The sequence below is a fragment of the Lycorma delicatula genome, chromosome 6 (assembly GCF_047948215.1).
Source record: "Lycorma delicatula isolate Av1 chromosome 6, ASM4794821v1, whole genome shotgun sequence".
Lineage (NCBI taxonomy): Eukaryota > Metazoa > Arthropoda > Insecta > Hemiptera > Fulgoridae > Lycorma > Lycorma delicatula.
The window spans coordinates 81064740-81083349 of NC_134460.1; the positions used below are offsets into that span (position 1 = coordinate 81064740).

Sequence of the window (18610 nt, forward strand, 5' to 3'; positions counted from 1 at the left end):
TTAATATCTAATTATATATTTATTGTTGTAAATACATTTTCATTTTATTTGAAATATATATATATATATATATATATATATATATATCAGTCGTTTGTTTTATGTATATATATTTGCTATTTATCGAAATAGAAGGTGTATTTATAAAGACCGGTTTTAAAATGTAAGTTTTACTTGTTCTTCTTAGTCGATTGCATATCGCTTTGTCTTTGTTTCTTTTTTATAAATTATATTTTCGCTTTCTCGTTTTTACATAGGCCGCCCTACGACAGCGTTCAGTCCAGTGTTTCATTTCTAGTCGTTTACTCATTAACCGGTTTTTTCTTTTTTTAAATCTGATTTACTTTTTGTCCCCATGTTTCCTGAATATCAAAAGTCATATTATACACGCGCTACTACCACCTCTTTCTCGCTTTACAAACATTTATACACTCATCCGCACACGCCTCGTACACATGTTATGTGTGTGCCAAGCTATCATATATATTGTGTTTAAATACGCGCGCGCGCACACACACACAAACGTATATATATATATATATATCTTTTTAGGAGATATGTTGTACATTTTTTCTTTATTTGATCATTTAAAAAAACAAAACATTTTCTTATTTTTAATTGTGACTTTGTTATGTAATATATTTTTTTGTTTATTTTTAACAATAATATTTTGAAAGAACTAAAAAAATTATCTATTTTTAAAATTTTATTTCGCACTTTAAAAAAGTTGTTTTAATATTTAGATTTTATGTTTTTATGTATATGCATATATATAATATATATATATTTTTTTTAAATTTTATTAACCGCGTTTTTTATTACATGATATTTTTTATGACAGTTTAAAAATTGTATTAAGATTTCTTGTTTCTAAGTGGAGTTTTCTCAATATCTAAATTTTGGAGGGAGAGGGATATAAAAAAATTAAGCATGTACCATTATTTAGTTTTACGGAATATAACTAGATAAAACGTTCGATTTTAGCGTTTTAAGCATGGATTTTTACGTAAAAATCCTTGCAAAATAATTCACACGGTCGATTTGAAGCTCATACACTAGGCAAATCTGTATTTAGCCTTCTGTTCGATAGCAGTTGTATCTGTATTTCTTTTCTTATTTGTATCAAAACATACGTGTTTTGAGTTTTCTGGAAATTATTATTTTTTCATATGTACTTTTTTTATTTTTTATTTTTTAATTTTTCATATATACTCGTAAATAAAAGTAGTAGACTAAACAATTTCAAATGGAATAAGCTTTGTAGGAAAAACTTAACTCACGTGGAAAATATGGTCTTTTCAATGAAATTGAAAGTACATTATTTTTATGAAATCGGCAATATATTTTTTATTTTTTTTACTTGAGATCGAGTATCGAAATAATTTTCTATCTTTATCACAGTAAGGATAAAGTAATTTTTTAAAACTTGCTTGATTTCGCATTTTTATGGTTTCGCCAATTCATATTGAAAATATTTTATTCTAGAAAAAAGAATAAGGACATAAGGTAAACGTTCTTTTAAATTTTGTTTCCTGCAAGAAATTCGGTTTTACGCTTCGTACAAGTTTTTTTTTGTTTCTCCACTTTACGTATTGAACCGATATTTATCCTCTTATAACTATTTACTTAAAACTAGGTTTCAAAATAATATTCTTAACTCCCGGGCACATAATTCAACTCTTACAATTAAAAACTCTTATAATACAGTTATTGTTTATTTTGTGTTTATTTACATTAGTAATTGAATATATTAGTAAACGATAGAAATAACTAATAATTAATTATAATTTTTAATATATCATCCCGGTTAAACGTCTAATAAATCAAGTTAGTGACAACTAGTTTTATAATTTTACTACTTTACGACGTACGTATCGTTGTGCGGTAGTAGTAAAATTGTTATCGTTTATGAATTTATGAATGCGGCTCCATAGACATATGTTTTCTTCTTTTTTTCTGTTAACTCCGGAACCACCGTAAGGTATATTACTTTAGAAGATGATACGTATGAATCCAAATGAAGTGTGGTCTTGCACAGTCTTAGGTCAACCATTCCTGAGATGTATGGTTAATTAAAACGCAACCACCAAAGAACACCGGTATCCACTATCAAGTATTTAAATCCGTATGAAAGTAACTGTCTTTGCTAGGATTTGAACCTTAGAACTCTCGACTTCGAAATCGGCTGATATGTGATGACGAGTTCACCACTAGACCAACCCGGTGTCTTATATTGTGACGATATAATGTTCCAATAGTAGTAATTAAATTTTCAGTTCTGAAGCAATTTTTCATTCATTCCGTCAGTTGCCGAGAGAATTGAGACCGGTGAAAGGAAGCATTACCACGCTGTATGTTAGATTCTTCTGACCACAGCAGTTAGAAGTTAAATAGTTGTGTACAGAAAAAATGTACTAACGCTATTGAAATTGCTACGGTTTTGTGGATCGTGGTGTCTGAAGATTATTTTAATAAAAATATTGACCTCCGTGGTGGAGATGTAACGTTACTCCCCTTCATTCGGAAGGTCCCGCGTTCGAATACCTGTCATGCATTACATTTTTCTTATTCCTATACGTGTTCAAGCTTTGAGCTTTTGCGGTTAATTAATCATAAAAAAGATAGAAATGAAAAAAAACCTGGGTTCTTGGTTAGGTATTTGTAAAGAAGTACATGACGATTTGAAGATTTTGCGAAGGACGAAATGTTTGTTTAAAATAAAAAATTATTTTAACAAATTCTGTTTTAAGATTTCTTGTTTTCGAGATAGATCCTATATTGTTTTCAACCTTTATTATGGAGGTAGAGCGTGTATTTTTTTAAAACTAACTTTCTGTTCTAATGGTTGATGTATTCATTCCATATGATTAGGAGTGGGATAGTATTGAGTTTTGTACTTTAAAACGGATACCTCAGCACAACCAAACCTCAGCACAAAATTGATATTAGTTATGGGCTATTTTTTATTAATAGAAAATGCTTCATTTAAGAAACAAGTAATTAATAAAAAAAGAGGTTAACCGGTTACAGTAATAGTAATTTTGAATTTACTGATGTAACAGTTAAATTTCTGTCCAGCGGGGAAAGTTCAGCGATATTGTCGACGGATTTCAAATTTTGTTTCTTAAAAGTTCTTATTAGATTATGACTCGGGAGTTTTACATCTTAACAAAGAAAGATAAAACAAATCAAATTCGACAGCTACTATTTTAAGCCGTGTACTTTACGTAATCATTTAATCAGTAATGCTAATTTTGAACTTTGTTTCGTCAAAATGTGCAATTTTTGTATCTAAAGTCTTTTGAAATTCTTTTCTGTCAATTTTTTATAGTCCTTTCCTTTCTTTATGGTATATTAACGTTTGATTCTTTTTTTTAAGTCTACTAAGTTAAAATTGTAAATTTTATGACGTATTAAAAAAATATTCTACTTTGAATAATCTTAACAGTGCGTATTACTAATTAATGTTTATCTTTAATTAAATTTTAACTTAATAATAAACATACATTGTATTTTTCCTCTATTAACAATTTACGTAATTGTTAATGTTAAATTAATTACAAACAAAAAAAAAATCATTAAAAATAAAATGTAATATTTATTAACAACAACTACGGCTACTTATTATAAGCTCATCATTGTAATTATATTAACCAATTTATTTTAAAATCCGTATATAAAATAAAATTTGTAGTAACTGAAATTTGGCACAAACAACATCATTTCCCAGTTTTTTAAATTTAAATTTCTAAATCGTTAAAAAGTATACATATATATATATATATATATATCTTTTAATTTGCAATTGAAACATTTTTATAGTAGTCTTTTATGGCATTTATCCAAATAAAAAAAGAAGAAATTATTATCTTTGTATAATGTTTTTTAATATTTCATTTAAAAAATAAAAGATTTGGATGCACAGAAATTAAAAAAAAAAAAATTTTTTTCAATTCTTTTTTGCTTGATAAAGTAGTTTTTGTTTTAAAAATAAATTCATTGACCGTTTCCTCATTTCAGTATTGGCAGTTTTGTTTTTACTCTTTTTCTTAAAAGTCATACTTAGTTAAATAACATTGCGGAATGCACAATGGGCGGTTTTGTAAACATCTTTTTATAGTTTTTATGTAACTATTACTCTTAATGTTGTGCATTTCACTTTGTATAGGCTACATCTTGCAAAACAAATTCTTTTAATCGAGATTATCTTTTGATTTATTTACCTTAAAAATTGTATTTATTGTTAGATTTTAAGACACTGTTATTATTTTCGTCAGTTTAGCAGTTTGTATTATTGTAAATATCTTAAAGTTATTTCTGATGGTAGAATTTTAATTTAGAATTTATAATGTAAAATGGTTTTGATTAATTTGTAATTATATTTTACCGGTCAAATATTCTTACTTAAATTTAACAAACATGTTAAATTTGTTAAACATATAAAATATAATCCTTTAATCATTCGGAATTTTAAATGTTTTATTAATATTTACTGAACGGCAGAGTGATAATATCTCCTCCTTCATTCGTAAGGTTATAACGAACCACACTTCTATCTTGCCCCGCTTAAATTTTTTGACTTTAAATTGAGGGCAACTCCAGAACGACTCAAATAATCTTGATGAAAGCTTCCTATGCACAACTTCAGATACACTATTACAGCGCATCTAAATTTCAACGAAATTGATCAAGTAGTTTTATGGATTTCCAAACCACAAAATTTTTAGGACACCTCCAGTTTAATTGAATGGTATTTTTGTACTCCTCATACTTCAAAAAGTAACGAAAATTCTCTTTCACTCTCCACTCCCACCGATGGTAATCGTACTTTTCTTCCTAAAGTCGGTAAAAAATGACTTCGCTTCTCCATTTTTTATATTTTCGACTTTCTGCAATCTTCTGAAAAATGATAAATGTTTTGATTACAGAGTTTTGCATGTAATTTCCATGTTTGTGCTGACCTCTGTTCGGCTTAAAATTTCAAGAAAATTTTAATCGATCGCGAAATTTGATATCAGGGTTTGTATCATTACAGCTATTGATTTTCTTTTTGTCATGATTTTCTTGTTTGAAATTGATTCTACTAGATTTTTTAAAAATCGAACTTAACGATGAAGGATTTTGAAATGTTATAAGTTGAAGGGGATTGGAATTTTTTTTAAAGTTGTATTTTTTACCTTTTTGAAAACTGGCGATATTTATTTATCTCTAAATGATATTAATTAGTTCCTGTACATTTTTCAACAGTTGTAAAGGTAGAATTAGTATTAACAGTTACCTCTAAAACTTGGAGTTAGAAAAATTTAAACACCGATTCGTCCTACCAACTTCACGTTTTCGAATTTGAAATGTTTTAATCCAAGATCATAAAGATATTTTTTTCCTATTACTCAAAAATATAATCATTTTATTTATCTAATCGTGGCCGTTGGTTTTGCATTTACTTTTGGTCTTAACCTAATTCTAATTGTTTTCTAATTTTCTTCTTACAATAGAAACTCTTCACGATGCACTGTAATGAATAAACAGTAATTGCACCATGCAACTTTCCAAGTTGATTGGGATAGTATACAACTTGTTACTTTAGCTAATTTTAATTCTTGTTTTCATTTTCCTCTGATTATATAGTTACAGTATTACAGTGAATAAGTAGTATACACTGAATATATTTTTATATATATATAATTACGTAATTGCTTCCACACATCACCCGATCGTGTAGGCGGATGAGGATTTCCCTTATGGAAGGTTAAATCTTTATTCGATTGGTTCTTTTGTATCTAGATGAAAAGCTACTTTTTTGTGGCATGTACGTGAGCCGATCAACGCAAAATCGTTAATGTATCGCTTCTTCCTGGGTAAAGATACCCCGAACTGAGAAACTGCGGGATCTATTTTCGAAGACCCTCTTCGGGAATTTTCTCACTCTTTTTCTATTTCCTTATCTTTGATCCCATTTTTCCACGAAATATTCTGTTGATACCGACCAAATGCCCGCTGTGTCATTGTTAAGCATAGAGAAGAAATGATTGTGCCCTTAGCATTTGTGTGCTTCAGTCGGGCCGGCGATGCTTATTGACCGATCTGGGAAAATACGTTTACTGTTTGATAATAGTATAGAAGGCTTAAGTACCTACTGGTAAAAGCGGTGTCCTGTTTCATATTCTTTATTAAAAATAGTTTAATAGTTGGATTTTATTAACCGTCTCTATTTTTTGTTTTAAATTATCATTTATTTAAGTTAATAATTTTATAAGTTAATAACTTAACTTCTATAATTATTATTTTTAAACGCGTCGCTAAATATTTTTCGTAGAAGTATTTTATTATTTCCATGTACAATTTTTACCTCTAGCATTATGAATTTCTCATTACATATTTAATTCATTAATGGGTCAAATGAAGTTTTAATTTATTGAGTCTAATTATAATTAGGATGCCTAATTACTGGAACGTAGAAGAAAGAAGTAGATTTTTCGCATACTGTGACTTGCCTGGTAATTGAAGACTGAACAGGTTAATTATTTATTTTATCTGTTTTTTGTCTGTTGTAGAGGTAAATTGTTTAATAAATCTTTTTTAAGGTTAAATTGTAATATTTCTTAATTTATGTTAAAAATCTACATATTAAACTAAATATTTATTTTAATTTTTTTGTGTAATGTTATTCCTAAGATTTATATATTTTTTTAATATATGTATTGAAGATAATAGTTTGAAAAGTTGATGCAATTTTTTACAATGGTTTTACTAATATAATTGTCGCAATTTAATGCTTTGCTTTTTTTTTTACTATGTGACTGGACAGGTTTTTTAAATGTTGTATATAACCTTCAATTATCAGAATGTAATTAATTGTACAGCCCTATTAGTGATGTTAATATTATTAGTTATAAAATTGTAATGTATAAAAATTATAATGTATATTATAATTTTGTATTGATATACTTTTTGTTTTATAATTATTATCATATAATCTTGTGTCAGAATTTATATATTTTTTATTTTATTATAATATATACGAGTACATGCATATATATCGTTTAATGATCGCTTTCAGATTTTACTCGTATCACCACTTGCTAATAGGCGTGTACGCAAACGCTCACAAAACAGTCCAGTTATTCATCTATATATACACATTATTAATTGTACTTATCTAGCCTATACACATGGTTCGTATTAAATTAGGTTTTATTAAAATTGTTAGTATGATTTATTGCTGCACTGTGGCTACATTTATTTTTTATATAAGATTATATAAAATATAGTAGTAAATCAATTTGGTACATTCTTTTGTGATACTATCAGGTCGTATTTTCCCCTTGTTTGTGTATCTGTATTACAGTACTTTAATGCAAACATTTACGGTATGAACTACTAGTATTCGGGTGGATATAAAATGTTTCTAATTATTAATTGTGATTTAATTTCTAGATTTATTTAACCGATATTTTTTTATTGTTTTCATCTACAATGGTTTTTTTTTTTATGTTCGTACAAAGATAGGATATTGTTTGTAAATTACGAGAGGTTATCTTTAAAGTAAAGACCGTTTCATTGTAAAAAAAATTATTCTGAAAACTTTATAAATATTTTTTATTTCTCTTAAACTGCGTACCTATACTACTTCTCTATGAATCGCCACATGAATTAAAACATTTAACGTAGCGATAATTCAGCTTCAATATATTCTCATCGTATTCTTCTGTCGCCAATCCATTTTGCTACTGATTAACAGCATCGTTAAGTTCATCGTCACCCGCGAATTGCTTACCGCTCAAAAATTCTTCCACTTTCCCAAACAAATAGTAATCAGAATTACGTGTCGGACCCGCAACATTTGGACGTGCATTATCGTGCAGCAGGACGACGCCATCGGTCAGCCGTCCATGTCGCCGATTTTGAATGGCGCGCTGTAACTTGCGTAGATTTTCGCAATAGGCTCTACATTTATAATCGATCTACGTGGCATGAAATCAATCAGCAGTATGCCAAACCTATCCCAAAAGACTGTGGTCATTAGTTTGCGTCCAAATGGCTGTAACTTGACCTTTGTCGATCTGGTAGGTGATTGAGGATGCGCCATTCACTTGACTGCCGTTTTCTCTCTGGCGTGTAATACGAAATCCATGTTTCATCGCCGGTAATAATTGAATTAAGGACTCATCACCTTTTTCTGTGTGGCGCATCAGAAATTCTAAAGCAGATCCCATTCAGATTTTTTTGTAACGTTTCGTTACGACGTGCACAAACTTTTCTGAAGCCTAAATGGTCATGAACAAATGCGATCAGTAACAGCTCTTCAGACATCGGGAAAAAGAAGGGTCAAGTCGAAATCGTTGAGCGACGATACTACAACGCGACAAGTTACGTCAACAATGCAGTGTGTGCATTACTAGCGTGGCCGTGAACGACACAGGTTCGCCAACTTTAAGGAGAGAAATTTCCCAGCGGTCTTTACTTTAGAGATATACCTCGTAATCATCTTCTCGTAATATTTTTGGGGTTTAAAATGAAATAAATTTAACTGCATTTATTAGTCTGTGATAATTTTTTTTCTAGTTGTTTGTTATAGAAGTGAAGATATTTTAAGATTTGTTTGTAACGGGTAACAAAGTATTCTTCTGTTAACGTTTATTTTTATGTTTCTTTCATATTTGCTTTTTGCTCACTAGCACGCAAAATAGAAAGAATACTTTGGAACTTTTTTTGTCAACGGGTGAAATTTTAGGTATATTTTAGGATTCTAGCACTTTAGACTGTTCGATGTATGATGGATTCCTTCGTATTCTTGGGTTCTATGATTCAGTAAGTGCTCTTCGTGCATTATCTGTCTATTTACTTCTCGACCGATAAATGCAAAACGTCATGCGTTTATTTCTCTTCTCAGCGATCGAAATTTACGATACAAACGAGCGGCTAAGGAAGCTTGCGCTCGTCCAATTATCAGCGATAATATTATTCTTTTCGTCTACGCGCTTCGTCAAACGTCGGCCGAAGGCGGCTCTGTAGAACGATCGGTCAAGATCGTCAACAATAAACTAAGTTGTATTAAAGATAGTGTGTCGCCGTGGAAATTATCGGTGCGAGAACTTTACGGCGGGTCGCCGTAAAGTTGTCCGACGTTATTTGGGTTCAGAGCACACCTGGTTAACGCGTGGCTACTTCGTCTTCCGTGATGCTCCGATTGTTCCTCGAATAACTAAATTCAATCTTTGATTGTATCGTGCTCTTCTTGATTGCATACAACATGCGGAATCCCGTCAGCGATCACGACTATCACATACAATCGGCGGAATTTTGGATGATGTTCCGATCGAAGTCGACAGATCTTTCGAGTGTTTGTAGTCCGTGCTTAAGATAAAAATTCGAAAGTATTTTTTTGCTTAGCTCAAGTGTATTTCCTGTTACTTTTGTGGGGAACCCTTTAAAAATTCCATTCTCGATTACTTGAGATTCATGTTTATAAATAATTCCTTGTTAATTATTTATACAAGTGTATACCGGGTGTTCTTAAAAGGTGAGGCCAAACTGTAGGAGGTGATTCTACTTAAATTACTGAAGAAAGAATATCCAGTAAACATAGGTCCAAAAGCGCATATTTTTCTGTCTGTCCACCATTTTGTTTTTTTTTAAAGAAAAATGTCATTTTTCAAAAACGGTTCGAGGTAACGCATTAACATTTTGTACTTTATTTTAAACTAACGTTGACAAATTTCAAAATGGCGGTCGTTCAATTTTTCCATATTATATATCTTAGGAATTATTAGATTTATCAGATTGTGTATTTATATATATATATATATATATATATAGTCTTATTTTCCGGTAAAAAAAAAAGTATTTCATACAAAACGTGTTTTATTCTCATTCTCTTTAGCCGAGGAGGAGAGAAGAGAAATTCATGGCAAAATCTTGTGCAATGAACTCGGTCAGATCGGTGGGACATAACGTAAGGCTTCCGGGGGTCAGTTAATTTAGAAATAAAGAAACTGTAGGTGTTAGTTGATAACAAAGAATATAGAATACAAGATATTTATAACTGAGTATGACTGCAAATATTTCTAAATAAAAAGGTTATACAATGGATCAGATACGGAATGAAGAAAAGCATTAAACCCTTCGAATGAATGACAGAATAAAGTATGTTTATTCTTGTTGGGAGAAAGTTTCAATGAATAACAAACATATTTTTAGATAGCGTGTGACAGTATGCATGAAGTTAATCTAGTTTCAGTCTTAAGGGTGGTGATGGATAGAATAGTGTTACATGGAAGTATATCATTTATAATCTTATATAAATTATAGTTGGAGTAGCAATTATGTTTTTAATTTATCGATTTGGTCTGGAATATTGTATTTTTAAGTGAATTTGATGTAAGTCATAACAAGCATTTTATACAGCGAGTATAAAATGAGATTTTTCACTATAAATACAAGAAATTATGAAATAATTTCTTTTTCTGAAAAAAAAAGTTTATAGAATTTTCTAGTTTCGAAAACATAACGTTTCAAAAAATTTTATAAGATAAAAATTCCGATAAAATTGGTTTATTTTTTTATTATTTGTAATCTCGTACCTTGGAACACGAAATGCATTAGCTATTCTTAAAAAAGAAGAAAAAAAATACAGTTCCATACTTCCATTTATTAGTAGTTTACAGAGAGTCCGTATTTTTTCTTTGTGCAAGTGTTTATATCAGTTAACAAGCGATTATTTTAAACGGATATTGATAAATTTTTATTTTCATAGCAGTTATAACTGAACTGTGCTTTCATCGGTCAAAAATTAATCTCGAATTTTGAAGGTTATGGAGATATTACGGATACCTTAAAAACGTCTTCAGGATTTTTTTTTTTTGGTAACGAATCGGTGAAGTAATGAGCAATCTTGCCTATCTTAAAAAAATACTATTTTATTTATTTATTAAAAAAAAAAATTAATCATTTTTTTTTTTAATTTTTAAGAGAATTCTTTTTTTTAATGTTTTTATATCAATTGTCTAAAGATGTAAAACATTTTTCAAAAGAGGGTGTTGTACGTAACAATAGGTTTTTTGAACTTATCTCAAAATCGTAGGAAAGTTATTCGAGAAGTAAATAAATCTGTATTCGGCCTATGCCGGTTTACCGTAGGATAATCGTTCGTTGTATGTTTAAAAGTAACAGTTTTAATCGCTTTCTCACTTGTTACTCTGATTATTTTCTCTTAGATAATTTTAATCGACTTATCTTTTAAATAATTTATTAATAGTATTCCTAATACTGATTCTGCTGTAAAAAAATTTAATATATTTTTTTATTACGTTATTCTGTTTCCGGCCTGTTTTCTTTTTTGAGTTTGAATCTTATAAACAATAATAATAAAATGATTTATTAAAGCAGTACAATAAAAATGTTTTCATCGAGAAAATGAAGATGATGCAGGTCGAGTTCGATATATTCTATCGGTCATCACGATAGATACGTGTACTCGGGATCTCCTCCGGTGTTTGTGACGTTACGATAGACCTTGAAAAGTACGGGAGTGGCTGCGTGGTCGTCTCGTCCACCCACTTTTATTCCGTTCATCGTGTACCCTTCCCCCTACGCAAAATAATAATCGGCCTAGCAGGCTCGGTTGCTTAAATAATAGTAATAATAATGTAACCTGTGTTTATCATCTCTATGTTATATCGTACTCGATTTTTTCGTGGAAATACATAACTGATTTACTATAAATAAACGAGTTTATTTTTTCTTTATTGAGAAATTATAACCGGTAAAATATTCCTTGAGAATGTTTTATATTGATTTTTATCGTAATTTTTTGTTAGATTATTATTTAATTTTGAAGTTAGTTATTATGTTTAACGTAAGCAATTTAATATGATTAAGCTTTTTTTATAGTTGTACAGTGTTGATTGTAATCGTAGTAATTACAATTTATTGAATCGTTATCGTTGGAAAACATTTATGGTAATTAAGGGATAGTGGGATTGTCTAATGAAAGAGAGGCTTTTGATTATTCATAATTCAAAACAGCATTTGTAGCAGAATGCTAACAAGAATTAAATATTATTAATTCTTAGATGCAGGAATGAATTTCAAACTTGGTAAATGTAATAAAAATAAATTACACCACGAAGGTTTTAAAGTTCTGATAATGAATTTAATCGTTAAGAGAAGTGAACTCGATGTGTATTAAGTATGATTTGTGGTCTTTTGAGAACACATTAAAAGAAAAAGTATTTAATTTTAATCGATTTAATTTAATTTAATTTTCCATTTTTATACCATTCACCACATAAACTCACACTTTTGTGGCGGGAGGTATGATATGAAGTACGTATAATGTATGAAAAATTCTGAGCCTTACTTGGATTCGAACCCACAACTTTCCGGATGAAAGATGAAGACAAAGTTGCCGTTTCCAAACATTTTTGTATAAATCTTAAAAAATGGCACAAATACACTTTAAATTAATTTCTTATACTTATTCCTTGAAGACAACGTGAAAGCACTAGAATTGTTTTTTGGTAATTTATAATATTGACTTTATTATTATTATTATATTTATTACATTTTTTATATTAACTGCTCTGTGAATATAGATATGTTTGAGAATAAATAAAACAATTTATAAAATGAAATAAATGTACTATTCCTTATAAAATACCTGAAATTAAAACAAAACTAAAAATATTTCTATTAATTCATCTACCCAATTTCTGCTTGGTTAAATCACTGTCCAAACATGAGTTATCATGAATTGTCGTTATAAATACGTTATCTGGGTTACATATTTATTTTGAAGCGTTGGAAATGTACGGGCCGTTTTTAATAAATACACATAGGTAACCGGTTTCCTTTCTTCTCTTTTGGTAACTAAATGCAACACAGGTTTTTTCTTTGTAAATTTTGTGGTGTACACTGAAATGTAGAATATGTGCGATAATTTAGCGCAGCGCAGTCGACGAGTTGTATTTTACATAGCGATAATATACGCTTCGTCATACATTTCATCATATTTAGTCTTATTTATCCTTTTTTATTATATCGATCTTAATGATGAGTGCATCCATGGCCTTCAGGATGACAAGTGGTCCTACAGCCTCCAGTAAGAGTTTAATGGTGGTACTGGGAGTCGATTTAAAAAACGTAAATAAATAAACCGCACGAGCTCATATTATTATGATTCTCACTTTTGCTAATTATTACATCTCCAAGTCGACAGTAAAGGGTGAAGCTATTAATCACAGCTAGTGGCAAGGATAGCAACTTAACCTTTTGGGGTTAATTATTTACAGAGTACAGTGTAACGTATTTAGTTGTAAAATAGTAAATAATCTTCTAGTGTAAAGAAATTAATTTATTAACCGGAAGTTATCTTTATCTTATTAAATTTAGGTAATTTAAAACAAAATTATTTGTCTCAAGTTAACCGATATTGTTTCGTTTATATAAAATGTAATCTTCTTCTCAATATTTTATATAAACGAAACGATATAGGTTAACTTGAGAAAAATAATTTTGTTTGATATTACCTAAATTTAATAAAATACAGATAACTTCCGGTTAATAAATTAATTTCTTTACACTATCTGTTCCGGTCTAAAGTTCGCGTGTAAAGTAAAAAAGACAACGGAAGACCACTTTATCCTTCATTTTCTCAGTAAGCCTGATACAGAATCCTTTTTTTTACTTTAATAGAAGAGCTCATATTTTTGGGAGCGATATTAGGCATCTACAACTGTTTTAGATTTTATAAGAAATCTACCTATTGTAATGGGTACCATGATTCGACTTCCGGAAAATTTAGACATACCTTCGTGTTTCACATCTTCCCAGACCCCAAAACCACCGTCAGTTCAAAGGTTTATGTATACATTCATATTTCACTTTCTTGTGGACACGATAACTACCGTAATTCACTTTCAAATTGATACGTAAATTATAAAGATAAAGACCCAAAATCTCGGTCGACTTCGTTAATAGGCAAAATCGGACCATGGGAATGGAAATGGAGGGGTTTTTTCGAAAAAAAAAATATCGCTATAACTTTCTTATTAAGTAAAATATAGAATTTGTTTAATGTTTCTGCTATTCTTTGGATAAGGGCCTAAACCTTATCTAAGTAAAGTTTTTATATCACCAACCATTGGCCCAGAAGGTGGAAAAATGGGGTTTCGAAGACAAAAAAATGATACCTCCCTTTATAGGCACAGTATTGAATGATTTTAAAGTGATCGTTAGTCTTCTAAATATTACCTAAAAATTTTTTCGGAAACAATTTTTGATATGACCAACCCTTACTGAAAGGGATGACCAAAATATTGCTGGAATTGTAAGAAGATTGAGATTGTCGTATGCTAAACAAGTGAAACTTTTTTCACACGCAACCATTGTCGTATTGAGTAAATTTGAAGTTTTTCTTAACTTAAAGGTGGACATTTTTTTATCCGCTACTTAGCGCCGGCAAAATTTACGTCCGCCTTCCGGCGTGCCGAAGGGATTTTTTTTTTGCGTATCTAATAAATAGGTAATGAAAGATAGACGAAATCTGAGATATTTATTTATAGAATTTATACAATTTTTGGCATTTTTATATTTAGTTTTTTCTTTTGTTTACGATAATGTTTTCTATCTCATATTTATTTTAAAATTTAAAAAATAAAATAAATAGAAATTAAATAAGTAGTTAGAAAATATAATAGCAAAATAAAAAAAAATATTTGCACCATTTTATAATTTATTTAACTATTTTAATATTATTTAATTGATCATCAATTTGAGGAAAACCATTTAATTTTTTAATCTTCAACTTCATATAGATTAGTTAGAATTGACTGACCGCTCGAAAGCTTTTGTTAGTGAAGCCAGATGTAAGGCTAGATCCTTATTGTTTTCTTTTCTTTTTTTTTTTCATTATTATTATTATTATTATTATAACTTGTTTCGCCTGAATCTCTCGAAAGAGAAATGCGTATGTGTAAAACTTTTCTTATCGAACTCGGCCAAAGTTGTAAAATTTGTGAAGGATATTACTTGGAATACCTAACATACATGTAAATATTTTAGTTTACAAAAGGGACTTCTCAAAGTTTAAATGAATGAAAGAAAATTTTGTATAAAATATACTCGTATATGTTTTGATCTCCCCTGAAATCTTTTACTGTTATTTATCCACAGAAAATAAATCACATTAAATAATCTTTGAAAGCCCGGGAAGGTACTGTTAAATACCTTAATACCTTTCTCTTAAATACCTAATTTGAATTATTCGAAAAATGTTTTCTTTTGAAGTTTTTTACAATTAATTTTCATAATTTACTATTTTTTGCTGAAATGTATCGTTAGTAATCATATATATGTATATATGATTACTAACTGATAAAAATGAATGTTTGTTTGTCCCGTATGCATTCCTAATCATTCATCCGATTGCGATGAAAGTTTAGTAAGTTGTGCCCACGCCCGCGAATGTTTCTGAATTAGTTTGGACCCGCTATGTGGCGCGCTGGGGTCGAGATATTTCGAAAAATTGTATTTATGGTCCGATTTGGCTTATATTCAGAATAGGTGTTACTTACATGGAAAGAAATATCTCTGCAAAAAATGGACCCGCTAGATGGCGATGGGGTCGAGATATTTGGAAAAATTACATTTGTGGTCCGATTTGCCTCATATTCAGAATATATATTAGTTACATGAAAAGAAAAATCTTTGCAAAATACCCGCTAGGTGGCGCCGGTGTTAGATATTTACGAAACAAATAGACTTTCGTCTTCTATATATATATATATAAAAGGGAATGTTCGTATGTGTGTCCGCTATAGACTAAAAAACTGCTGGACCGATTTACGCGTGGGGAAAAAGGAATAATGTCAAAGGTAAAATTTTGCGAAGTTCCGTAAATTTCATTTTTTTAATGGTGGGGTAGCTGTTATTCTAGTTTACTGCTCGAAACAAAAATTAATAAAGGAATGATGTTCTAAATTTATTCTTATTTGAAATTTTTTACTTAAATTAATTCTATCTTTTAAAATAAAAACAAAGGTTTATCAAAAAAAAAAAAAAAAGGTTTCTTATGTTTGTTTTTTTTTAGGTTTTTTTATGTTCAACCTGATCTATAAAAATACGGCGTGCTCTATGTCTAAGACTTACCTCCTCCCCCGTTAACCACTTACGGAATTAACTAAATAAATTTACGCCTAAGATCATCCTTAAAATTACGATAAAAACCAGTGTAAAAGAAAACCGTGCGGATCGGATATGCGTTTCGTGTAATTTAGGTGAATATTGATGTGTATAAATAAACATATACGATTTATTATTTTTACCGTTTGCAATTCAGTAAAAGTCGAGAATAGGTTTATTAGTCATTAAAATTACGGTACGTCGCTTCTTTTGGCGTTAACAGTTTTTGTTGTTTGGATAATGATTTCTGAACTTAAAAAATTGAAGTAAAAGGGTTATGGATTAGTGAGACATACACCCGTACACTACATTAATTAAAATTGTATTTGGCTATAACCCTGGTACCACTTATGATACATCGTTGAAAAGCTCTCAATGAGGGCTTATTACTGCAGTTAAGACAAAGTCCAAAATCCAATTTATTTTTGGATTTTGGGCTTTTTTGAACACGTTTGGTCCAGGCGATTGCAGTCAAAAGAAGAGGTGGACAACTGATGTTACAACAGTCCTAAACCCAAAATTTCATCATCCTACGGATAATCGTTTTTGAGTTATGCGCGAGATACGTACGATCATCCCAACCCCCGTAGGGGAAGAGCTTGTGTCGATTCCGGTCGCCACCCCCCTCAAATATCTAACCCTGACAATTTCCGTTGAAATCTGAAGACCGAAATTTTTAGCGATCGCAAATACTTCTGTACAAGGAAGTAAAAATGAAAATAATTGCTTTGGTGTTTTTAAAAATATTACTTAAAATGAAATACAATTTCATTTAACATTCGGTGTAATTTAGAAAGGATACTATGGTTGTAAAAGAGCCTAATAATACACGCTTTTAAAATGTTAATTAGCGATTCTATTCTGGCCGTTTTCTTTTCTTGTAATTTTCTCTGTTTTCCATAATATGTATTAAATCATTTATTGGTATTCCACGATCGTTAAAATTGTTGCTGTGAGTTACAGAGGTGTTATGAACTTCTTCACCCTGAATGCTTTAACAGTCTTGTTTTAAGCAAATTTCTGTAATTTTATTTAATAATGGAAGCGCCATTGTAATTCTGTTGTAATAGAAAATATAGTTCAGTTCTACGATAAAAACTATAGTTCTGTTACAGTAGAATAACAAAGTTTAGCTACAATGATTATTTTAACAGAATTCCCTTAAAAAGAATGAAAATTACGAATATAATATATTATTCCTAATCGTTGTTTTTTATCCGTATGTAAATAATATTTATTTTTTAATTATGTGCATTTTTTTTTTACAGAAGGAGGGGAGAGCGATAGTTTGCTGTGGCGAATCCAATTGGATCAAGATTTGGTGGACACATTGGTGGGCATTTATCCGGAGTGGTTTAAGGACGTGAAGGTGATGGCCGCCGGGGGCTCCACAGGGGGGGCTGCTCCCCCGCCCCCACCACCCCCCTTACCACATTCACCTCCCAAGGCGGAGGTGGATGATTCTCCCCTTCAGAATTCCATGGACAAAAATAAAGAATGTAAGTATAACTTCTTAATTTCTGTAATTCCATTTTCATTGAATTAATCATGATCGATATACATTCATTTTTTCCTGTATTATTAGAATAAAGCTGGACTGCTCACGGGCTAGAAGATGAATTAGATTAATACTATACGTAATCGGGTTCGGTTAACTCATTACTGAGGCTAGAGTTCCGGGTTTACGTTTTATTTAAAAATGTGGTTTCTTATTAATTCGCAGATATAGTTCTGTGATAACCTCTAGGGTTGAGAGGTTATGCGAATACCTCCTTCAGTTAGATTGATCCCGTGCCTTTCCAACAGTCATCAAAGATCGATTTAATCTCGTATGTATAGAAGAATATATAAAATATATATACGAAATACATTTTATGTTATCATATATATTATATGATTAAATAAATATATTACTGTATTCATTTCATAAAAAAAAAACTTCTGTGACATACTTTTAAAACAAAAGTCTGGAATAAATATTTTAAAAATCAGTTCTAAACAGTTTATTACGCAGATAAAACACTGACTTGTCCTCATTCTCGTTGTGTGATTGGCTATATACTGCAGTACACGCACACACGGCCCAGCCAGTCTAAGCTGATTGACGGCGTTCGTTTACATATACACTTACGTTTGATTAACTTATAAGATAACCCATTTCTATAATTAACAAAACAGCTTATAAATCTTTAGAGATTAGCCATGTATGTACGAAAACCGACTATAAAACTACTGGTTAGTATCAAATAATGTGATATACGTTAATTAAATAATTACGAGACGTTTAATGACTAAAATCAAAGTTTCTTGTATTTTAGTCAATGAATTATATTAAAATTTGTTGTGCTTTTCATCTATTACATAATATTATTTTCATTAATTCGAATAGTTTTACGTGTTTAGGAACCGTTTAATTTTATTTATAAAT

The 18610-nt window shown here is 30.0% G+C and overlaps 1 protein-coding gene across 7 annotated transcripts in view; it reads left to right on the top strand.

The window, feature by feature from the left end:
• Window positions 1–18610, top strand: part of LOC142325967 (uncharacterized) — a 434412-nt gene that overhangs the window by 310113 nt on the left and 105689 nt on the right. For all 7 annotated transcript variants that reach the window (XM_075367953.1, XM_075367951.1, XM_075367952.1 and 4 more), the window contains one exon: window positions 17451–17681. In XM_075367953.1, coding sequence (XP_075224068.1) covers window positions 17555–17681 — 127 coding nt within the window. In that variant the 5' untranslated portion in view covers window positions 17451–17554. The remainder of the gene's footprint in view (window positions 1–17450; window positions 17682–18610) is intronic.